Consider the following 25,279-nt stretch of genomic DNA (forward strand, 5'->3'; position numbering starts at 1 on the left):
AACCAGAAGACACGGTGTCTCTCCAAGACCAATAGTGTGACTCAGGTGTTCCGTGGTGCGTTCGAACAGTCTGGAACAGTCTGCTTGTTTACAAAGAGAAAAGTGGAGCAGGTAAACAGTGGTTGTATCACAACCCATTCTGGCTTCACCTGGGAACAGGGTAGTGACTGCTGATCAGGAGATAGGTCAGCCTAGCTCAGAGAGGGGAGTGGCAAAGTATATTGAGTGATAGAACGGAAGTGAGAGTGGATCTAGTTATTCTCTAAAAAATAGAAGACTGATAGGGAGTGATGCTTTTTTTTATTATTATTATTTTTTTGGTCATAAAAATGTAATAATTTTATTGGAATGTGTTTTTTGCAATTATTTTATTTATTCATTGGATTGTGCTGCTAAATTCCTGATCATTTGAGCATGTTGCATTTCGCCAGGGGTCAGTGAAGTTGAAGTTGTGTCCCTTCCCGACACCTTGGCTCCGAGTTGCTTTCCTGTGTGGTGACTCGCATTCGCTATCGGAGAGGGGAGAGGGATTAGGGATTAGCCTCCTGGCTTATCTGTGCTAAACCTGCCATGAGTTGCTCGCTCTTCCCCTCCTGCTCCACTGCCTCCCACCCCCTCACAAATAATCCCTGGCACTGTGGGCTTGACACATTTTAAATGCATCCTCAAATTACCATGATTTCTCCCAAGCTCAGTCGATTTTCACTGTTCTTTTTGTTGCTTGGTTGCCTATACTTGGATTTGTTCAGTTTAATTGGTGTAGATGTTTATTCCTCTGCTGCTCAGGATTCCCAGATATGTATTTTCGCTTGTATTATTCTGCTCTGTATATGAACTGCCAAAGATAGTGCACATAATGATATTGCTAGGATTTTCTTAGATTTTTGCCACTCCATTTACCCTTATACAACAACCCACACAAATTCAACATATAAATGGATATATGATACAATTGTGGGTGGGGGGTGCATATGAATCTGATTTAAAAAAAAACAAAAAAAAAAACATTTTTGACAAATGATAAATAAGTCGGTTCAAGCTATTTGTTTCTTCAGCCCACATTGTGTAAGACACTGAGCTCATTTAGGACCATACGGGCTTAAAAAAAAAAAAAAAAAGACATGGAAGTTGCTATTTTAGAGAAGCGTCCGCCATGTCTTAAAATTCTCAGAATGCATTGACTACATAAGACCAGTCTAAGGAAAGACTGTTTTATGCAATGGTTTAGAGTGTCTATCATTAGTATGACTAATTATGACAATTATGCTAAGACAAAGACTTAGTCTATGTTTATGCAACTGGCACCTGAATTAAATATTACTTCTACTTTTGCCCCTCTTGCATCCTTGTTTTAGTATTACTCAGTTTCATAGCAGACTTACAATTGTTACAGTATATCACATTATTTTTACCCATTTATACAGCTGGGCATTTACTGGAACAATCTAGGTAAAGTGCCTTGCTCAAGGGTACAACAACAGTCTCTCACCTGGGATTGAACCCACGGCCCTCCACTCCACCTTACTGTAAAGTAATAATGCTTTCAAAAATAGACATGTTAATAGATTATATTTATCAATTAACTAAATGCAAAGTGAGTGAACAGAAGAAAAATCTACATCAAATCAATATTTGGTGTGAACACCCTTTGGCTTCAAAACAGCATCAATTCTTCTAGGTACACTTGCACACAGTTTTTGAAGGAACTCGGCAGGTAGGTTGGCCCAATCATCTTGGAGAACTAACCACAGCTCTTCTGTGGATTTAGGCAGCCTCAATTGCTTCTCTCTCTTCATGTAATCCCAGGCAGACTTGATGATGTTGAGATCAGGGCTCTGTGGAGGCCATACCATCACTTCCAGGACTCCTTGTTCTTCTTTACGCTTAAGATAGTTCTTAATGACTGTCGCTGTATGTTTGGGGTCATTGTCATGCTGCAGAATACATTTGGGGCCAGTCAGATGCCTCCCTGATAGTATTGCATGATGCATAAGTATCTGCCTGTACTTCACAGCATTGAGGAGACCATTCATTCTGACCAAATCCCCAACTCCATTTGCAGAAATGCAGCCCCAAACTTGCAAGGAACCTCCACCATGCTTCACTGTTGCCTGCAGACACTCATTCATGTACCACTCTCACAGCCAGATATTTAAAATTTTGACTCATCAGTCCAGAGCACCTGCTGCCATTTTTCTGCACCACAGTTCCTGTGTTTTTGTGCAGAGTTGAGTCGCTTGGCCTTGTTGCCACGTTGGACATATGGCTTTTTGGCTGCAGGTCTTCCTGAAGGCCACTTCTGACCAGACTTCTCTGGACAGTAGATGGGTGTACCAGGGTCCCACTGTTTTCTGCCAATTCTGGGCTGATGGCACTGCTGGACATCTTCCAATTGTGAAGGGAATTAAGCATGATGGGTTTCTCATCTGCTGCAGTAAGTTTCCTTGGCCGACCACTGCGTCTACGGTCCTCAAAGTTGCCAGTTTCTTTGTGCTTCTTCAAAAGAGCTTGGACAGCACATCTGGAAACCCCTGTGTGCCTTGAAATGTCTGCCTGGGAGAGACCTTGCTGATGCAGTATATCTACCTTGTGTCTTGTTGCTGTGCTCAGTCTTGCCATGGTGTATGACTTTTGACAGTAAACTGTCTTCAGCAACCTGACCTTGTTAGCTGAGTTTGGCTGTTCCTCACCCAGTTTTATTCCTCCTACACAGCTGTTTCTGTTTCAGTTAATGATTGTGTTTAAACCCACATATTGAATTGATGATCATTAGCACCTGTTTGGTATAATTGTTTAATCATACACCTGACTATATGCCTTCAAAATCCGACTTTGTGCAAGTGTACCTAGATGAATTGATGCGGTTTTGAAGGCAAAAGGTGGTCACACCAAATATGGATTTGATTTAGATTTTAATTCTGTTTACTCACTTTGCATTTAGTTAATTGATTAAATATAATCTATTAACATGTCTATTTTTGAAAGCATTCTTACATTACAGCATTTGCACTAGTTAGACCTCATCTGGATACTGTGTACAGTTCTGGGCTCCACACTAGAAAGATATCGCTGCTCTAGAGGCAGTTTAGAGGAGAGCAACCAGACCAGTGTAACTGTGGGAACTAAACAAGGGGTATGTTAGTCCAAAGTGAAATAGAGCTCTTTCTGATGTACAGAGATACTGTACTGTGCAAAAGTTTGTGTGTGAAAAAATACATTAGTAAAGTAAAGTAAGAATGCTTTCAAAAATAGACATTTTAATAGATTATATTTATCAATTAACTAAATGCAAAGTGAATGAATAGAAGAAAAATCTACATCAAATCCATATTTGGTGTGACCACCCTTTGCCTTCAAAACAGCATCAATTCTTCTAGGTACTTCTCCGGACAGTAGATGGGTGTACCAGGGTCCCACTGTTTTCTGCCAGTTCTGAGCTGAAGGCACTGCTGGACATCTTCCAATTGTGAAGAGAAGTAAGCATGATGTGTCTTTCATCGGCTGCAGTAAGTTTCCTTGGCCGACCACTGCATCTACAGTCCTCAATGTTGCCTGTTTCTTTGTGCTCCTTCAAAAGAGCTTGGACAGCACATCTGGAAATCCCTGTGTGCCTTGAAATGTCTGCCTGGGAGAGACCTTGCTGATGCAGTATATCTACCTTGTGTCTTGTTGCTGTGCTCAGTCTTGCCATGGTGTATGACTTTTGACAGTAAACTGTCTTCAGCAACCTCACCTTGTTAGCTGAGTCTGGCTGTTCCTCACCCAGTTTTATTCCTCCTACACAGCTGTTTCTGTTTCAGTTAATGATTGTGTTTCAACCCACATATTGAATTGATGATCATTAGCACCTGCTTGGTATATTTTGTTTAAACATACACCTGACTATATGCGTACAAAATCCCTGAAGTGTACCTAGAAGAATTGATGCTGTTTTGAAGGCAAAGGGTGGTCACACCAAATATGGATTTGATTTAGATTTTAATTCTGTTCACTCACTTTGCATTTAGTTAATTGATAAATATAATCTATTAATGTCTATTTTTGAAAGCATTCTTAAATGTTTTCACACCTGCCTAAAACGTTTGCACAGTACTGTATCTCCAGTGCCCTTGTGAGAAAACCGAGAATACAACTGCAATTCCATTAATGGGCAGTAGTGTGGAGTAGTGGTTAGGGCTCCAGAGTCTGGAGTGGAGGTGGGTTCAATCCCAGGTGAGGGACACTGTTGTTGTACCCTTGAGCAAGGCACTTTACCTAGATTGTTCCAGTAAATGCCCAGCTGTATAAATGGTTACAAATAATGTGATATACTGTAACAATTATAAGTCACCCTGGATAAGGGTGAGTAATACAACTGAGTAATAATAAAACAAGGATGCAAGAGGGGCAAAAGTAGAAGTAATATTTAATTCAGGTGCCAGTTGCATGAACATAGACTAAGTCATACTAATGATAGACACTCTAAACCATTGCATAAAAATTGTATTTCCTTTGACTAGTCTTATGTAGTCAATCACAAAACGCATTCTGAGAATTTTAAGACACGAAGAAAAAATACATGGCAGATGCTCTAAAATAGCAACTTTTTTATTTAGCATTGGCTTTTTGCCACACCTGCCTAAAACTTTTGCACAGTACTGTACAGACAACACCCTATAAATTAAATAGGTTTATGCCTTAATCGCATACAAATTATCTGGCTGACCTTCTCATGAGGACAAGATAAGTTAGCACCCACACACTTTAAATGTGCCCAGGTGATGCTCTATGCCAGTGGTTCCCAACCTTTTTAATGCCTCGGCATACTATGCTAAGACAAAAAACTTAACGGCACATCATCATGAAAAAAAGAAACGAATTTACTAGGTATTGTCTTACCTGAATGGTAACGGGTTGCTAAAACTATTGCTAAACTAAACATGGTGTGTTAAAATATGTCCGTAGAAGAGTAATTAATAGGACAAATGTGTGAAATGCAAATAATTACTTATTACAAATAATTTATTTAGTGCAGGCAGACCAAGACCAGACACTAAAAACTATTCGCAGTAAATATAAATTAACAGCAAAATATGTTCAGTTCATAATATCTTATAACAAGTTAATTCAACTGGTTAAATGGTTAAGTGGTTAAATGTAACAAAGGGCATTACAACTGTTGAGAAACAATAGCACACGGATCAAACATGCTATCCTCTGTTTTATTCTATTTGATTAAACGTTTCGCAACTGAAATGTTGTGTTTGTGGACTGAATGCATACCTGAGCTGAGCACGATAAACATATATCCACAGTTAATTTAAGCAGTTTCATATAAAATAAATAAGCCTACCAAAAGGGCAAGGACAAACATATTAAATGTTTCATTTCTAAGCTCTTTCTAACTCTGTCTTTCTGCCCCAAAGGTACGATGAACATGTGCTGGCCATTGAGGTGGAGCTCAGGCCCTGCTTTGCTCCATCACCCTGATCTGGACTATTGACTAGGGAGGTGGTGGAATTGAGCAGAGACGAAGCAAAAAGCAAAGAAGAAGAAAGAGAAACTAAACAAACTGGCTTTAAAGTCAGCCACAAACAAAGCGGAGAACGAGGTTCTCGCTCCACTGATCGAGACCATGTCGCAAGGCGGCAAAATCCTGCACCTGTATGTGGAGGTGAGATCATTGCCAGAGGAGGAAGGAGGGGGGCCCGGGTTGCTCGAAGGGATAGACGCAACCAGGTTAACGGGGCCTAATCCAGTGCCCAGCTCCAGTGCGGTGTCGGAGGCTGGCCACAAAGGGAACAGCGGGAGCCAAAGCAGCAGTCCTTCCAAAAGTCCTTCCAGGCACTCTGTTGGTTTCCAGTCGCATGGCCAGCATGGGGGCCTTGGGGAGCATGCTTCACTGCAGCAGCAGAGACAGAGTTTGCCCTGTGATGGGCTTGGGCAGCTCCTGGCCGGGCTGCACCCTGGGATCAACGGGCCCAGCATACTGATGCGTACCCGCTCAGACTGTCAGCCCTTACAGACGGGCAGCCCGTCCCCCGTGCCCTCTGGCAGAACCACGGCTCCCTCCACACCTAGCAACGGGCGCAGGGCCTGCGAGGGGCCCGCGGGGGACGATGGCTGGCACTCTGTGGTCACCTTCAGCTACATTGAGAAGGCAAGTATCAAGACTGTGGAAAGCCCCTTGAAGACAAGTGGCCCGAATAATCCCTTTAAGCAAATGCAAGAGGAGGAGCAGGAGACTCCTTCCCAGCTGTGCCGGAGGCCAAGTGACCCTGTCTGGGTTGAACAGGGGAAATCTTCTGCCAAGTCGAGCCCAAAACTGTGTAATCCAGGGTTAGGGGACAATGTTAATGCCCAGCAAGTGGCCTCCCCTAGACTCCTCCGCAAAACCCTGGCTTCCATTGCTAAAGCTGCCACTAACAGAGCCCTGGAAGAGTTTGGCTCTCCCCAGCTGCGGCGCCGAGCTGCCAACGGGTCTGACAGTCCCACTGGGCACAGCCAGCAACCACGCTGCCAGTCCTGGTCTGGAACACCTGTCCCAGTACGCAGCGCTGCTAGCCTTACCACTTCATCTCAGATGGACTCAGACAGGCCCCAGTCTCTCTTTGGCATGCCCAGGAGCCCAGCCAGCAACCAGCTCTCTTCTCAGGCTGCTCAGTCACCCTTGTCTATGTCCCCTAATCTGGAACGTACCACCAAAACCAGGTCACTGACTTATCAGAACACCAGGCAGTGGTCTGGGGGGGGGAGCCCGCGGCTAGCTTCCAAGCTCAATCAGGCCCTGGAATCGGGGGCAGGGAAGCCAGCCTCCATTCTCCATGACAAGTCGACAGCATGCAACAAGGAAAGCCCCAGCATTCAGAGAGGCAGCCAAGGACTCGGTGACAACCCTCGCACGAGTCACAGGGTCAATTTCAACCTGGGGGACTCTCCCAATAAAGGCCAGCTTGGGGGCAGCAAAAGCATCTCTCCAGAGTTGGCTCGCAAGTTAGCACAGGAGGCGACTAAACTGTCTAACATTTTCTTGGAAGCCCGAAACTCCCCGTCACCCACCCCTTCACCTGACCTCCCGAGATCGGAGAGCCCCAGACCGTGCTATCTATCTACACAGCCACTAAGCAAGGAGACCAGTCCTTCCAGCCACCGACAGCACTGTGAAGAAGCTGAAAGGACGGATGGACTGAGGAGCGGACATCCCTCTGGGAAGCAGTCACCTGTTCAGCATTGCAGAGATACGGGTTCGCCCGGCCCCGTTACGAGTGATCAAAGACACGGCACTAAGCAGCAGAGACAGGGATGGGACACAGGGTCACCCAGCACTGACACGAGAGTGCACAGGGGCGAACCGCCAGAGAGGGACAGGCCAAAATCTCCTAGACACCAGGTGGGACCGTGCCTGGAGAACAAAATCTCCTCCAGCCAGGAAAACAGACCACGGCTGACCGATTTCCTTGGCACTGCCAGCCCCAAAATCCAGAGAGATCAAACCGGTCGATACGCGGGGGACACCAGACGACCCAGCATGGACATGAGACATGATCACACAGGAGCCAAAGACAGCCCAGAAGCCAGGAGAAGTGACCCAAACAGAGTGACTCCTTCAGAAGTATCGGGCTCTCCAATTTCAGTTTCCCGACCTCAAAGGGGGGAAGTATCTGGAAGGGATAGCCCAAACCTGGGATGCATGTATGTCAGCAAAGCCTCTCCAGTCATTCATCCCCATCAGACTGCTTCACCCGAGACTAGACCACAACCTCAGAGAGAGCTGACTGGGCTGGGCGGTGCATTGCTCGGGCCCGAGCCAGAGTCTCAGGCGAATGGCAAAAGGTCCTCTCTCAAGGATGAAGGAGACCAATCGCTGTCCTCTCTCAGTTCAGGACTGACACCGAAGAGTAACTCAGGGGGAGGCAGTGAGGATGCTGAAACTCAGCAGGGAGTGGATGAGAGTGAGGTCTTAGGGCTGTCTGGGAGTTTGCGTCCGGGGACCGTCAACGGCTCACAGCCCCAGAGCAGCAGTGAAGTAGACAGCATTGAACAAGACATCATGTCGCCAGAGTCGAGCCAAGGAAGCACCGGAACGGGGGATACCACTGTATCATCAAAGGTATGAAATGGGGTAGGGAGTAATGGAGGGTGCAGGGGGTTGTCATGAATATTGGTTGTGTACAGACCTGCGTACTGATCAAGCACACTCATGTCAGGATGTTTCATATTAGAGACATAAAAAGGCCATTGAAATCCTTTTGCTGTGGTACAAAAAATCTCCTTCTAAACCCCATCTAAACTCCAGTGAATTACCAATAACTATGCTCAAATCATTAAATATTACGATCAATCCTCCTTTGGATGCTGATGCTGTCATTTTATAGTTGCTGCTAAATGTTTGCAATTTATGTAATGACGGCGAATAAACGGCGGCATGGGGCGGAAATATTGCACTGGAACGAAAATCGTTAAAATCCATTTCAACCGTACAGGGATAGATAAGATTTGTATACTATAAACCATTTGTCTAAATTGGTTATCCACCAAATAATAAGCAACAGTCTGGGGGAGACATCTCAGAGCTTACTCTGCTGTTAACTGCACAGATCACTTTCTCTGGATGTTGGAGGACTAACCTGCCAGATACTGTCTTTGAACATCTGTGCATAAAAGAAGTCTATGAATACAAGCAAGTTATCAGAGCTTTGTTTTTAATGAGTCTTTCAGAATTTCTAGACTTTTGTTACAGCTGCAAAACCGGGTATAGTATCAGTAACACAAAATGCACCATCCTGGATTTTCATCTCTGAATTGGGACAGAAAGGAGATAATGATATATCCGACTTTCATTAAACGGAAGTCCCACAAAAGAAAACAAAACAACATATTCCAATTTGCTTCTTAACAGCTGCATCGCTGAAGTGTAGAAAAACACATTGGCCATGGTGTTCTTTTCTGAACGTTTGCCAGAGGGGGAGAAACATCATCACATAAAACTGCAATCTCTATCATGCCACACATCGCTGCAGGCTGTTCTTTATCTGTCTGGGGTCAGCGTGGGTAAGGACGGCTGGAGAGGAAATGTGGTGTTGATTTAAAGCCACAGTGCTGATTGTATATTTCAATTCTGTTTGACAGAATGACCAGTGTAGCTGTCACTGTGGCACTGCTGTCTGAGATGCCTAGAGACGACCCTCCTAAACATAGATTTTCCTGCATGCTTCAATACGCCTCCTTCTTTTGCAGTACATTTAACATTTTGGCTACCAGAGGATAAATCCGAATAAGCATGGTAAACTCCCCAGGTTGTAAGTCTGTGTGTGCCCTGTGTCTATGGCCAGTGCAAGTGTGTCCCCATTGCTGATCCTTGTGTGTGTTGACGTTCCAGTCCGACAGTGCCTCCTGCTCGCCAGGGCCCTCCTTGCACTCCCAGAAGACTGCTCGTGCCAAGTGGGAGTTCCTGTTCGGGACGCCATCTGAAGACCCACCTGCCACAGGTAACAAAGGTCAGCTTCCAATGAGTATTCACATTCCCAAAATATGACATTGCCCTTTCAATGCATCTTATCCCAACATATCTGCTGAAAATCAAATGCCTGCCAGCAGTAGTTTTTAACATGTGATGAATCAAACATTTATTTTTCTGGCCATGCATTCCTTTGAGCTGAAAGAAGGATTTAGTCACTCTTCAAAAAAACATTTTGCAGGTGTTCATAAGGGTAAGGTAACGTGGAATTTGAAGCAAAGTTTATGCCAACATTTTCGCAAAAGCATGACCCCCATATTTGTATTAAACGACACTTGTCCTGTCAACTGTTTTGAGAGTGGAAGAGTGACTACATCCTCCTTGCAGTGAGATCATCTGTAATTTATTTAGGCCGACATTCAAACAGTACTAATCGCAACTTCAGAGGAACCCCCTCTGGCAGGGTGTCACCCCACTTATACCTCTGTGACAATGGTCATACACCATAACGTTTCCAAGTGTGGGTCATTGCATTACACTCCCCCCACCTCCCTGCTTCATTCAGAAACCAGCAATCGGTATTACAATGAGTGTAATCCAGTTAACCGCTGGGTTTAGAATTGCCTGGCGATGACGTCAAATGCTGCATCAGTAAATGAGTCAGTGGATTATGGAGAGGAAACTGTCTGCTGACACCTGTTTCTGCAGTATTGAGGGGCTTATTGCTGCACTAGAAGCCCTTGTTAGTACTCTATAGTTTGTCTCCTTGGCTGCCAGCTGATTCTCTGTTTCCTTTTGGATTTATTCATGTTCCTCCACAGTGTCCGGTTAAAGCCTGTCCTCTGACTCAAGCCTGTCAGCAGGAAGTGCTGCTTCCTCCAGCCAACCATTAGCTAACCATTCTTTCTCAGTTGCGGAATAGTCCATTTACATCACATGATTAAAAAAAAAGTTATCAAATGTTATAATTCACCCCTTTCATTTTCTCACCCATTTGCTCCTTTGTTTTGCTCTGCTTTCTCCTCTGCTCCACTCCAGAGCTTCAAGAGCCCTCCACCGCTCTCCCCAGTGGGGAATCTAGTGACATGCCCCTCACACCCACTCCCCCCCGAACTCTACCTTTGCAGTCTGTCACTCACTGTCCTGCCAAGATGAGCCAGGGGCAGGTGACGTGCCAGGGGCTGGCCAATCACAATGTGCAGCACGTGGAAGTGGAGCTTGTGACTCCACCCCCAGCGGTCGGAGGGGCCTCCCCTAAGACTGGCATCATCAGACGCACCATTAAATACTCGGAGACGGACCTGGACGCCGTGCCACTGCGCTGCTACCGAGAGACCAACATCGACGAGGTGCTGGCCGAGCAGGAGGAGGCCGACTCCGCATTTGGGAGCAACCGCAGCGTCCTGGGCACCTCGGGCACCGGCAGCAGCCCCCTGGGGGGCCCGTCGTTCGAGCGCACCGACGGCGAGGAGGAGGAGGAGCTGGAGGAGGAGAATGACGAGATGGCTGACTGGGCCAGCGTGAGGATGCAGGGCGACAGGAAGCGTCAGAACGCCAGCTTGGAGCAGGACGAGGTCTTCAGTCTGCTGCTGGCACGGTGAGCAACAGGCCACATTTATACACCCTACCCATATAAACCTTGTTCCCATTTAACCACTGTACCCATAGAAATAATCCACTCCCCCACTGCTGTACCCTTATACAATCCTCACCCACTCATTCACTCTCCACACCACTCCCTTGACATTGGTCTTCACAGGACCCCAAACTGGACAACCTGGGGCTGTCTCTAAGTGAAGTACAGTGTGTTTAGCAGTGGTGTCGTCTCTAATAGGTTGCGCACATTAAAGCAAGGTGGACTGTATTAGACAAATTAATGAGATTAACCCAGACTAGGATGGAGAGTCAGCCACTCATGGTTTCTTTTGCTGTTTAGGTGTTGTAGTTGTATTTTGTGAGACCCAAGCATATAAAAACCAATATATATATAAATCTGTATTCATTATACGACTCAAAATGAGGAAATGCTTAATTTTCCTGCACCAAACTTTTTGTTTTCAGTTTTGGAAATGTAGCATATAAACATTGGACCTGAAAGGCAATACAAACAATCATTTTCTGAGATGAACACTCTACAAATAATTGCAGTAAAATAACTCCCTTAACAGTTACTAAAGAAAAACACAATTAAAAAAATAGATATTTCCCCTTAACAAAGAAGTAAAACTTTAGATGAAACTGTTCATACCTTTCTTACACCCTAAAAAGCTATAGCACCTATCATCAACTATATAGCACGTCAATAACCAAAACTCACTTGGGGGAGGATCAAATATGTTGCAACTGTGCTACGTGGGGTATCACAGGGTTAAGATCGAGATATGAAAAGGTATTTTTCCACAGATAGAAATCAATATTTTTACATCACATACACTTTCTTGGGATTTATTTTATTCATTGCTTCACTAAGCCTATTTTTATGTGTAAGTATGGAATGTATTTCTCCTTTGAAAATACAATTTCGCCCTGTCATCACATTTTGATAGAAGCTAATTTGCTTAATTTTACTTTTACCCTTTATGGACACATTATCTGTTTATTGCATTGAAGACCTGTTGTTCCTTCAGCAAGGAAATAATGGTGAAGGTTGATTTCAGTTTAGTGTAGGAATACCAATTTATATTCTAGTCAAATTTAACATGGAGCAAAATGAAATAGATTTTCTCAAAGGATCAGTGGGAAGATTGTGTATCAAAAGTGTAGAAGAACACAATAAATGAAAAATTCGAGAGGAATGCCAGTGTAGGCCAATCTGGTCACAAAATATTCATCATTCACAAAAACATTTTGCACAAGAGTCAAAAGTACATGTTATATTGTGCCAATAGAAGTAATACATTGTAGAGAATTGTAGTAGTAAATGCATTTCATGAATCTTAAGGCTGTTGCACACTGGACCTGATATGTAATTTGTGGTCCGTTATCTGAAAAGTTGTCCGTCAAGGACATTGCACATAGTTAAAACGACACCAGGTACAGTGCATCCGGAAAGTATTCACAGCGCTTCACTTTTTCCACATTTTGTTTTGTTACAGTCTTATTCCAAAATAGATTAAATTCATTATTTTCCTCAAAATTCAACAAACAATGCCCCATAATGACAACGTGAAAGAAGTTTGTTTGAAATCTTTGCAAATGTATTACAAATAAAAAACAAAAAAAGCACATGTACATAAATATTCACAGCCTTTGCCATGACACTCAAAATTGAGCTCAGGTGCATCCTGTTTCCACTGATCATCCTTGAGATGTTTCTACAACTTGATTGGAGTCCACCTGTGGTAAATTCAGTGGATTGGACATGATTTGGAAAGACACACCTGTCTATATAAGGTCCCTCAGTTAACAGTGCATGTCAGAGCACAAACCAAGCCATGAAGTCCAAGGAATTGTCTGTAGACCTGAGACAGGATTGTATCGAGGCACAGATCTGGGGAAGGGTACAGAAAAATGTCTGCAGTATTGAAGGTCCCAATGAGCACAGTGGCCTCCATCATCCGTAAATGGAAGAAGTTTGGAACCACCAGGACTCTTCCTAGAGCTGGCCACCCGGCCAAACTGAGCGATCGGGGGAGAAGGGCCTTAGTCGGGGAGGTGACCAAGAACCCGATGGTCACTCTGACAGAGCTCCAGCGTGTCTCTGTGGAGAGAGGAGAACCTTCCAGAAGAACAACCATCTCTGCAGCACTCCACCAATCACGGCTGTATGGTAGAGTGGCCAGACGGAAGCCACTCCTCAGTAAAAGGCACATGACAGCCCACCTGGAGTTTGCCAAAAGGCACCTGAAGGACTCTCAGACCATGAGAAACAAAGATTGAACTCTCTGGCCGGAATGGCAAGCGTCATGTCTGGAGGAAACCAGGCACCACTCATCATCTGGCCAATACCATCCCTACAGTGAAGCATGGTGGTGGCAGCATCATGCTGTGGGGATGTTTTTCAGCGGCAGGAACTGGGAGACTAGTCAGGATCGAGGGAAAGATGAATGCAGCAATGTACAGAGACATCCTTGATGAAAACCTGCTCCAGAGCGCTCTGGACCTCAGAATGGGGCGAAGGTTCATCTTCCAACAGGACAACACACAGACAAGATAACAAAGGAGTGGCTACAGGACAACAATGTCCTTGAGTGGCCCAGCCAGAGCCCAGACTTGAACCCGATTGAACATCTCTGGAGAGATCTGAAAATGGCTGTGCACCGATGCTCCCCATCCAACCTGATGGAGCTTGAGAGGTCCTGCAAAGAAGAATGGGAGACACTGCCCTAAAATAGGTGTGCCAAGCTTGTAGCATCATACTCAAAAAGACTTGAACAAAGGCTGTGAATACTTATGTACATGTGCTTTTTTGTTTTTTATTTTTAATATATTTGCAAAGATTTCAAACAAACTTCTTTCACGTTGTCATTATGGGGTATTGTTTGTAGAATTTTGAGGAAAATAATGAATTTAATCAATTTTGGAATAAGGCTATAACATAAAAAAATTTGGAAAAAGTGAAGCGCTGTGAAATCTTTCCGGATGCACTGTACACAAGCCTGTCCCACTTCTTGCGTTGGTGTGTGTCGCGCAAGCTACACCACCGTTTCTTTACCTGATATGTAAAACATTTATAATAACCACACAAACTATACCTCTCCATAAAGACACAAAAGCAGATTGCATAGTTCAACATTAAACTATTTATTTGAAAGTGCACAATCTTAATACATAATGTAGGTCATTTTTGTGTTGTTTATCTGTGCTTAACCAGGAGAATCTCTAGGAGAATTCTAGCTACATCAATAGGCCTTTCTTCTCTGTGTCCTTCTTGTCTTTATTTGCTTTGTTGCTAAATTCTTTTCCATCAGTCCACGTCTTCCTGTCATTTTTCATTTGTCAGTGTCATTTTTAACGCACTTAAAATCAGTTCGTTTTGAACTTGTTTTCGATTCCAAAATTTCACACAACACCGTCGTACGACAATGACAGCCTCAGTGTACAAAGTGAGATAGGGAGGCACACACTCGTTGTTTCTCTTTTCACGAACGTAAACAATCAGATGCATCATCGGATCCAGCGTGCAAAGGCCTTTAGTCTGGTGTAGTACTGTTATCAGAAACGTGGCGATGGTTATATTCGTCTTGTGAGCTGTGGGGACAAGCAGGCAAAATGACCAAAAGTACTGTGGTAGTAACAATTGAGGCCATTAAAAGTGCAAGGTTAAATCCATCTCAGATAAGATCAATAGTACATTATACATACAGTGACAGTACATCCACCATAACCCTAACTAATCTGTACAAAGAAAATGGCAATTTAATTCAGGAGAAAAAAAAAATCTCTCTTAATAGCATTCTAATAAGGACAAATCCAACTGTATCGCACTGTGCAGCCCTACAGACTCTCTGTCCGACATCCACCCGGCTCTCAAGTCCCCCATTGTGGTCCCTGGCCCCCGGCGCCCCTCTGAGGACGGCCTGGACACCTTCAGCCGCCACTTCGAGAGCATCATGGAGTCCCACCGCGCCAAGGGCACGTCCTACAGCAGCCTGGACAGCGAGGAGCTCCTGACCTCCAGCCAGCCTGTGTTCACCTTCGACCTGCCCACCCTCACGCCTGAAATCCAGGGCCAGATCTGCCAAAGCGCCCGCCTCATCGAGCTCAGTTTTGCCCCATTGGCCCACAGCGAGCCGCCCAGCCTGTCGGACACCGCCCACACCACCGCCGACTCGGTGGCGAGCAGCTCGGATGCCACACGGGCCCCCTCGGGAGAGGGGCTGAAGAGCAGCGCAGAGGACTCTGTCTCCGGGACCACTTCCAGGTTAGGAGAAGTCTGGCTCAGCACACAAACCTCTTCCAGGTCAGTGTCGGCGCCCAGCTAAGAAAATCATGTTTGTGGAAAGTAAAACGATATGATAATGTGGCAACCCAGATCTGTAGACTACAGGGGACATTGTCAAAACATGATTATAACTACTTTATAGAGAAACAATATTCACAAATATATATATATATTAGTATATTTTGTTCACTTTTCGGCACTTTCCTTATAATAAACTTTGGTTATTTGTGAATATTGTTTCTCTATAATGTAGTTATAATCATGTTTTGACAATGTCCCCTGGAATCATATATATATATGAATATGAATTCAAAATAAACACAATTCATTTGTGTCAGTTCCAGAGAGGGACCCACGGCATATCTCAATACCAAAACACAACCAAACCACAGCTTGGTTAGCTGCTTAGCACCCAGTCACTTAAGGTCGTGATTTCCGTAAGGTGGAGCGCGTTGTTTTCTGTGATTCCATTAGCGTCGAGCTTAATTTTGTGCCTCAACCTCCGTCGTGTTAATAATTCCCTGTCTGACTTACCCTAAGTGCTTGGTAGCATTAGTGCCATATTTCCACTTGTGCTCTGTGCTCACATCTGTCCTTGTGTTATTCCCATTGCATCCAGAGTATTGCCTGATCTCCTTAGCTTTGGTATCTTCCATGAATTTAACTCACTTGCTATTAATACTACAAGTACCCAGGCCAGTGTTTTTCACAAAATCTTCTGTTTGGGGGGGAGGGGAAGAGTCAGCTGTAGTTGTTTTAAAGACTGATATAGAAAAAAGATTGAGGAAATAATCCATTTATTCAAGAAAACTTATCCTGTAGTGTGAGCTGGACGCTAAGTGGACACCAGTTGATACCCTCAGTTCCTGGCCAGCGCTCGGTGCTTTAACCTCAGTGGAAGCTAACTGCCACTAGATGGAGACAAAAGGCTACATTTGTATTATCAATCTTGGCGTCCGCAGCACAGCCTGTAGTGGATGAATTTCCAGTAGAAGCAGGGAGAGGAAGTGTAGGTGCGGACTCTTCTCTGTGAATGTGCCGCGTCCCTTTCATATCTGGAGACATCCACGAGGGCATCTTCCTCTCGGCGTTGTCTGCTTGGATGTCTGTATGATGCAGTTTGATTACTTTGGCCTGTTACTAAAGCAGTGGCATAAGCAGGGGGTGATGCTTCTGTAGCTCAGCCCCCCATATATGTAAGGGAGGATAAGATTGTACACACTTGAATAGATCGATTTTTACTAAACACAAATTTCGAGAAACGGGTATTGTTTTCCGTATTGTCTAACCAGGTGCACTATTGTCAGTGTGGGTCTGTGTGCGGCTGTGTGGGCCTGTGGTGTGTTCAGTGTCTGTGGAGGGGCTGATGGGACTCAGCTGTTCCAGTGACACTGTACAGGGACGACGAGATCTCCCCAACCACCACCCCCCCCACGACCATGCCACCTGGCTCCCAGCTTACTCTCCTTTTCCTGTCGAGCAGCCAATCAGATCTGGATAACAGCCAGCCAAGCAGGGTCTCCATGGAAACTGCAGTTTAACTTCCTGGACCCAATGATTTCAGCATTTAAAATATAAAAAAAGAGCGAGAGCAAGAGTGTTGACAGAGAGGTCGGGTTCTTGAGTGCTATTTAACTGTTTAGCGGCAGTTGGCACCTCTGTAGCAGGGTTATCGGTGTAGGAGGAGAAGTGAAGAGGCGAGGAGCCATAAACACATTGACACAGGCCGTGAAACCGGGCCAGCCGGCCTCTGGAGACCGTGTCTGATACCAAGCACATGATTACAAAACTCGGTTTGCTGCGTGCAATACACTTCTAGGGAAAGCGGGGCGAGACGGTTGAATAACAGATCCCTGCTATAACATGGTGCTTTGAAAAGAAAATGCAAGCCCTCTGGAGAAAAGCAGCTTGTGTGTGGTTATTAAATATGCCGATCACCGCCATTAAAACAAATGAGCATCCTTGACAGATACCACGATGCCAGAACGCCAGTCACCATGTGGAGCAGACTGGAGTGCGTTCACATCTAGAACTGTAGCTAGATCTTGTGTAGAAGCACGGCCTCCTGGGAGTGGGTTACGATGGGCAGATAAACAAGGAGACATCCTGCGGGAAAATGTGATAAGCTTGAAGATGTTTTGCTATTTTGTTGCTTTTTTTGGATAAATCAACTGGGGTTCTATGTTTGTGTAATGCAGAGATTTTTGTTCATTACTGAACCGGACATAGATGCTGTCTGTCTGATGTTTGTACTCATTAAAGGCCTGATAAGTAACATATTCAACAATATGACAGACCAGCAGTTACAATCCAGTGTCTTACATTTTGCAGTTCTTTAAAGATCATTTATAGGTTGTTTTGTAAATCTATAAACTGTAAGTATGTTACAGCAACTGCAATTCACTTTACTTCACTAACCTAAAAATCAGGACCATAGACATGTTAACCTTGTACTTACAGTCTGCCAAATAAAGCCCTTTCTCCTTCCTTTGGTATTTCACTTGGCAATGCAGTTTTCCACACAGCCAGGACCAACCTGTTGAAAATGGCCAATAACTTCTGCTCTCTGCCTGGACACATGGCAAAAACAGACCAGTTTCTCACAGACTGCACATTGGCTTTGCAAACAAAGAGCACACTCAAAAGAGCTAGAGTTGTAGATTTAATGACACTATCAAATACACAGGACCTTTGAGTGGTGTGTATTTAAAGCTGATTGGTATCATTTTCCACATAAGCGATTCTTTGTTGCTTTTGTCCTGGTATTTTCGTTCTACTGCAAATTAAAATCTGATACAGGGAGATGGAAGGAGTGAATGCTTACCTGTCAAGCCTTGGTAGAGTCATTAATTATTGTCACTAATTATTTAAAAAATCAAACTGGGAGAGATACAGAGAGAGTTAAGCCTGCAACCAGTGAGGTCTGCTGCATGCTGGGAGCTCAAGGTCACAAAGGGACACTTCCACAGTAAGAGAGGGGAGGGTAAACAGAGAAAGAGAGAGAGGGAGGTAAACAGAGCGAGAGAGGTGGTAAATGGAAAGACAGAAGTAACAGATTGGAAAAAGAAAGGAAACACGTGTGGATTTCAGCTAGAGAGGAGGAAGAAAAGAAAAGGAGAGAACCGTGGCTGAGAGTCAGGACAGAAACTGTGAATGCAGATGAAGCCGAGGGAGGGGAGGGGTAGAGGGGCGGGGAGTGGGGGATCGGATCAGAAAAAGTAGCAGGGGAGACGAAAGTTGGAGAATAGCAGAAAAAGTAAGAGAGGGACTGAGCAAGGAACAGAGAGAGAGAGAGAGAGAGAGAGGGCTGGGATCTCCTTGGGGTTATGGTGTGAGGAAGAGAGAGACAGAGAGAGAGGAGATCAGGGTGTCCGCGCTCTGGAGAAGGGGGCAGAGCAGCAGGGAAGCAGGGGATGCTGGGATGGCTCGCTTTCTGTTCTGCTGGGATGGGGGATCAACACCGGACCGCCGTTACTATCGCTCGGCCCGCTGGTGAGTACAAAGCAGTGCTATTGAGGCCGGGGTGAGCTCTCTGGCAGCAGGTGTATGAGATTGTATTTAGGGTAATTAAACACTTCAACCTAAAGAGCTGGTTCTCCATCTGCTAGCTTCTGTCCACATGTGGCTGTTGTCTGTTCCTACCTCCCCGGCCACAGGTGTTGAATTAATCAGTCCCAAATTGTTCCGGAATGTTGTCCATATTTAACGCGTGGTCGGGATCACGCAATCAGGCGTACATACAGGTGAGGGAGAAATGGATAGCCAGTTACAGACCTGATGGCATACATTGACCTATTTTTGTGATGAGAAGAATCCCTCCCCCCCCACCTTTCAATTGAGCAGGAAGATATCAGCTGTCAATCAGTTGGTCTTCTAGTTGAGGCCTGGGATGAGGGACGATGTGGGGGGGGGGCGGCAGCTGTTTGAAATGTTTGTCCGTGTCGGTGGAAGAATGCCAGGCTGTTTGCTTCAAATACCGTTTGGCGCAGGGGAGATGGCGATGTGAGGTAAATAAAAGCAATTTGCACACTGGCGCGGCAGATGGGTGCGTTACATGTGGCGGGGGCTCGTCTCGCTCGTCGGTTGTCTGTGCCGGCTCCTGTGTCGTGTTCACCTCTAGACTGTTGTGTGGGAGGGGTGTGTAATAGCACTGGGGTGGTGGGGGGAGGTGTTCTTGTTAAGTACTGTAGACGCCAGAAAGCAAACACTAGGAACTGGACTGTCTCTACCAAGCAGGAGGGACAAGTCGCATGCCTTTCATTCCAGAAGTAGGGGAGTGCTGCCCAGGGGAGGGGCCGATTTCACCTGTACACCTTGTAAATGACGTCTTTGAATGATGGCATATTTCATGAAGTGGGAGGGGACATGTTCCTGTAAATTATGCCTATGATTGGGGACAAATTGATGCTCTCTCAATATCCCCCACCCCCACTAAACCTAAGCCTATGTGAGGGACCAACAAGCAAATACTGTAACATCCCAATTGTCATATCCCAGCCAGTTTGGGAGATTTTTCTCTTTGTCTGTCTGAAATCACTAGATTGTAGAAATCTTCCCCCCACCAGGAAAGCAAAGGTGGTCAGTTCCTCATAGTGTTGTACTTCGTATGTGTCTTGTTTTCTGCTTTTCTATACTGCAAAGAGGCTTGTTCTGCTTCCCAATGAGTTTCAGCTGCGCCAGCCTTCACTATCAGCAGCGACTGTCCGATCGGAAGTCCAGTGTGTTGTTTCAAGGAAGACGGGAGCTCTTATCACGCGCTACACGGAAGAGAGGGGAAGGGGGGAGGGGGTGGATGTATAATCCTGGGAGGAATGAGACGTGGGAGGTCTGAAAGAGAGCAAAAGGCTTCGGTGATCTTATTAAAGAGCTTGAGGAGGGGCTATTCAATTTGTTCTCTGTCCGAAGGTCATCTGAAACAGCCAGAAATCCTCCCAGCCTGGCGATGAGGCGTGTGGACTATTTGGGATGATGCTGTGATTGATTGGGGGGTCTTGTGTGAGAGGGTCCTGACCCTATTGTTTTAAGCATAAACAAAGATACAACATTCACAACACACACACACACACACACACACACACACACACTCTTTTTGGGGAGGGATTCCTGCTGTGCTGGGAGGGTTCCTGGGATATGAATTAAACACGCTGATTGGGGGACCGGAAATTGAGGGGAGGGGGCAGAACCACATGTGAACAACAACACATTTTTAATTTCCTGGAGGGAGCAAAGCAGGGAGTTTAGCAATGAGGGACTCTTCACACAACAGAATTCACAGGGGACTTGTGCTGTTAGACAGGTAGGGTATTCACATTTGTTGTGTCATCACTGTATCACTGACTAGTCTACTTGTTAAGATACTGTGCTCAATTTCAGTGGTTAATTTGCCATGTTCTGACTTTTGCCCTCATTTCCTTTGATTTGCCTGTGAATGACTGCGCTAGACTTTGATAATACTGTGCTTGACCGTAGCAAACCTTGTCTTGTTTCCTAGCTATTATGAAAGGTACTATTTTAGCAGTGTCCAGTTTAGTAAAGCACAATGAAAACTCCAGTAAAAGCATTTATTTTTAAATTATTGTAAAATATCGACAATACAAAATACAAACATACAATGGTAAATGTTCCCAAAAATCCCCCAAGCTCTCCATTGTTTTCGGAAAGGCTAGCGGTGTACTCGAAGTGGAAATCTTACGTGTTGATAGCTGTCCTGAATACAAAGCATTTTCTTGGTCCAGTGGAGGAAATTCCTTTAGAGGGTGCTCCAGTAACAACATTCAGCCCTGTTGACAACTCTCAGACAAAACACATTAAAGCCATAACAAATCAATTTCATCTGGTGTAAAATAAAGAGGATTACAATGGCACAGATACAAAAGTGATGTGCACTGGCTAACATTCCTGTATTCTTGAAGGAAAAGGTTTTGTTGACAAATCTTAAGATAGATAACTGATTGGTTCTACTTCATCCATGTTTACGTTTACTCCATGGCTTTAAGTTGGTCTGTAATAGCAAGGAGGATACCAGGGGGTAGTTTGCTTTGCGGTAAACAAGCTAGGTCCAGAAAACAATAGATATTAAAGAAAAAAGAAGGGGAAAAAACAAGTAATATGCCCAAGTGATAATTTAAGTCTTCCATAGATTAGTTTCACACACTGGGCCATAGCAGGGTGAAAATTTGTGAAATTAGTTTCTTACATAAAGTGCTTAGTTATATCTCATTTAAGACAGTCTTACAATGAAGAGGTAGGATGAGCTGCTTTTGCATGAAGATTGGCTTTAGGAAAGGGAGGGAAGGTAATGGTATGCCTTAAAGATCTGAGGAAAAGGATCAGCTGATCTCGGATCAATTAATGAGAGCGGAAGATATTTAATTATAATTCTGTGCTGAGGGAGTAGTGAACGCCTGCTCTCCAGTCATTATACATTACATAACTGTATTGATATGATATGACTAACACAGATAAGACTTAATGAAGGTGCTAAATGTGGGAAAAGAATATATATGTGTTTATAAACCTATTAAAGATGTAAGTCTCAATGGGTACATTTTAAAATTGTGCATGGTGTGGACTGACCTCTCTCTCTCTCTCCGCCCGCCCCTCTTACTGTCCTCAGTGAGAAGCCCTGCGCCCGCCTGGCGACAGATTCGGACCTTGACCTCGACCTGAGCGGGCCCCTGGGACTGGGCAGCACTGACACGCTCACCAACGGCAACAAGGCTGACCTGGAGGCTGCCAAGCGCCTGGCAAAGAGACTATACAACTTGGATGGCTTTAGGAAGTCTGATGTGGCCAGACACCTGAGCAAGAAGTGAGTGTCCGCTTCTTCTCCCCTCCCTGGCTGCGTCTCTTCTCTCATGCAAATTTACCCTTTTTTAAAATGGTATATGTAAAACCACTGATGTAAAATATTGAAACCAATGAAGCAGGAACATTAGACACATATATACATGTACAGTGGGGGGAAAAAGTATTTGATCCCCTGCTGATTTTGTATGTTTGCCCACTGACAAAGAAATGATCAGTCTATAATTTTAATGGTAGGTGTATTTTAACAGTGAGAGACAGAATAACAACAAAAAAATCCAGAAAAACGCATTTCAAAAAGTTATAAATTGATTTGCATGTTAATGAGGGAAATAAGTATTTGTGCCCTTCGACTTAGTACTTGGTGGCAAAACCCTTGTTGGCAATCACAGAGGTCAGACGTTTCTTGTAGTTGGCCACCAGGTTTGCACACATCTCAGGAGGGATTTTGTCCCACTGCTCTTTGCAGATCCTCTCCAAGTCATTAAGGTTTCGAGGCTGACGTTTGGCAACTCGAACCTTCAGCTCCCTCCACAGAGTTTCTATGGGATTAAGGTCTGGAGACTGGCTAGGCCACTCCAGGACCTTAATGTGCTTCTTCTTTAGCCACTCCTTTGTTGCCTTGGCTGTGTGTTTTGGGTCATTGTCATGCTGGAATACCCATCCACGACCCATTTTCAATGCCCTGGCTGAGGGAAGGAGGTTCTCACCAAAGATTTGACGGTACATGGCCCCGTCCATCGTCCCTTTGATGCGGTGCAGTTGTCCTGTCCCCTTAGAAAAACACCCCCAAAGCATAATGTTTCCACCTCCATGTTTGACGGTGGGGATGGTGTTCTTGGGGTCATTCCTCCTCCTCCAAACACGGCGAGTTGAGTTGATGCCAAAGAGCTTGATTTTGGTCTCATCTGACCACAACACTTTCACCCAGTTCTCCTCTGAATCATTCAGATGTTCATTGGCAAACTTCAGACGGGCCTGTACATGTGCTTTCTTGAACAGGGGGGCCTTGCGGGCGCTGCAGGATTTCAGTCCTTCACGGCGTAGTGTGTTACCAATTGTTTTCTTGGTGACTATGGTCCCAGCTGCCTTGAGATCATTAACAAGATCCTCCCGTGTAGTTCTGGGCTGATTCCTCACCGTTCTCATGATCATTGAAACTCCACGAGGGGAGATCTTGCATGGAGCCCCAGACCGAGGGAGACTGACAGTTATTTTGTGTTTCTTCCATTTGCGAATAATCGCACCAACTGTTGTCACCTTCTCACCAAGCTGCTTGGCGATGGTCTTGTAGCCCATTCCAGCCTTGTGTAGGTCTACAATCTTGTCCCTGACATCCTTGGACAGCTCTTTGGTCTTGGCCATGGTGGAGAGTTTGGAATCTGATTGATTGATTGCTTCTGTGGACAGGTGTCTTTTATACAGGTAACGTGCTGAGATTAGGAGCACTCCCTTTAAAGAAAGTGCTCCTAATCTCAGCTCGTTACCTGTATAAAAGACACCTGGGAGCCAGAAATCTTGCTGATTGATAGGGGATCAAATACTTATTTCCCTCATTAACATGAAAATCAATGTATAACTTTTTTGAAATGCATTTTTCTGTATTTTGTTGTTGTTATTCTGTCTCTCACTGTTAAAATACACCTACCATTAAAATTATAGACTGATAATTTCTTTGTCAGTGGGCAAACGTACAAAATCAGCAGGGGATCAAATAGTTTTTTCCCCCACTGTATACTGTAGACACATTTATGCAGACCACAATCCACTAGAATCTCTCCAATGCTGTTGTGACACTATCACAACCTGGCTCATTAGCTGTGACAAAGAAGGTAAACCACATGTTAACAGAAAAGAAAAACAAAGTATGTATTAAAGACAACTAACAAACGATCAAACATAGGCCAAACAAAAGCTGTGCTGATGGAGAGAGGAATGGAGAACCACAGCCTTTATGCCCCAGAGGACACACCCAAGCCCAGGAGCATCAACTTTCAGTACGTTTTTGAGTCAAGTTTCAATTTACAAACTCACTGTGAAAAATATGTCACTGACATTTAACAGGCTTGACAAACACATATTCACACAATTGACCAGGCCTCTGTGTGCGACATATGTCACACTGAGTTCCTAATGAATGAATTGAGTTGCCCAGTTCCTCCCACAGCACTTCAGTGCCTGGGGTCTACATTGTAGCCTTTTTGCAAGTCTGTGTGTATCAGTTGTCATCTCTGTGCCACGGCTGCTCATTACAATACAGCCGGCTTTTGTGTTTTTCAGAACAAACCAGGTTGCGCTTATTGTAGTATAGATATTGAAGGTACGATGCAATTTCTTTTGAGAAGATTAATGTATCCTAACAGGAACCAAAAGTGGATGCTGACTGATTATTTCCTAGATTATTATTATTTTTTTTTAACTAGTAATGTACAAGTGCCTATGTTTCTGCCCTTTATTACAAGCACTTTACAGCGCTGTGTTTCAGTAAATGTTGTGTGCAGGTATGTGCCTGAAACAACACAGGTGGTCACAGACAATCATGGTGGGGTCTCTTTTCTCTGTCTGTCTTCCAGCAATGACTTTAGCCGCATGGTGGCGGAGGAATATCTGAGGTTCTTCAACTTCACTGGAATGAGTGTGGACCAGGCGCTGAGGTGAGCGGCCATTTGTTTCTTGTTGCCGTGTCTGTGACTTTCAGGAGTGATAACAAAAGGGTTTAAAAAAAATGTTCTTAAAGTACAGACAAGCACAGTGTGATTTCGAGTAAAAATTATGACTGCGGCTCATGCGAATTACTTAGTCTTTGACATGGCATTATTTTCTTTTGAGAAGTTTGACACTTGTTAATGAGTCAGTGATTTAATGTTTCAGGAGTCAATAGCTGATGCTGACTGTTCTCTCAGTTGGCGTTCATTGACTTTTCTTTAACCTTTTCTCTCTGACCTCCACCAATATAACAACACTCCAGTATCTTTCTAATATCCATTGGCCAAGTGCAAAAGAGACGTTTAGCGAATTACTAGAAAAAATAATACAGATAAATGTCTTTGTAAAATATCTCTGCAAGAGGTAAAACACTATGAATGAGGAAGTTGTGATGCAAGAGATTTTATCTGCATTATTTATTGAACTACCCATAAAACCTTGAAACT

General features: G+C 44.5%; 1 protein-coding gene and 1 long non-coding RNA gene across 2 annotated transcripts in view; one reads left to right on the top strand and one right to left on the bottom strand.

Annotated features, from left to right (window-relative positions):
- Positions 1 to 25,279, top strand: part of LOC136715914 (uncharacterized) — a 65,941-nt gene that overhangs the window by 8,207 nt on the left and 32,455 nt on the right. Inside the window, exons 2-7 of the mRNA XM_066693326.1 lie at positions 5,406 to 8,089; positions 9,359 to 9,476; positions 10,475 to 11,033; positions 14,871 to 15,338; positions 21,937 to 22,131; positions 24,701 to 24,781. Coding sequence (XP_066549423.1) covers positions 5,615 to 8,089; positions 9,359 to 9,476; positions 10,475 to 11,033; positions 14,871 to 15,338; positions 21,937 to 22,131; positions 24,701 to 24,781 — 3,896 coding nt within the window. The 5' untranslated portion in view covers positions 5,406 to 5,614. The remainder of the gene's footprint in view (positions 1 to 5,405; positions 8,090 to 9,358; positions 9,477 to 10,474; positions 11,034 to 14,870; positions 15,339 to 21,936; positions 22,132 to 24,700; positions 24,782 to 25,279) is intronic.
- On the bottom strand, positions 14,156 to 18,453 carry LOC136715915 (uncharacterized). The gene is made up of 3 exons (XR_010805102.1): positions 18,145 to 18,453; positions 17,779 to 17,890; positions 14,156 to 14,626 (listed from the first exon to the last, which is right to left on the bottom strand). It is a non-coding gene; the product is annotated as an uncharacterized LOC136715915 (long non-coding RNA).

The sequence above is a fragment of the Amia ocellicauda genome, chromosome 20, assembly GCF_036373705.1.
Source record: "Amia ocellicauda isolate fAmiCal2 chromosome 20, fAmiCal2.hap1, whole genome shotgun sequence".
NCBI lineage: Eukaryota > Metazoa > Chordata > Actinopteri > Amiiformes > Amiidae > Amia > Amia ocellicauda.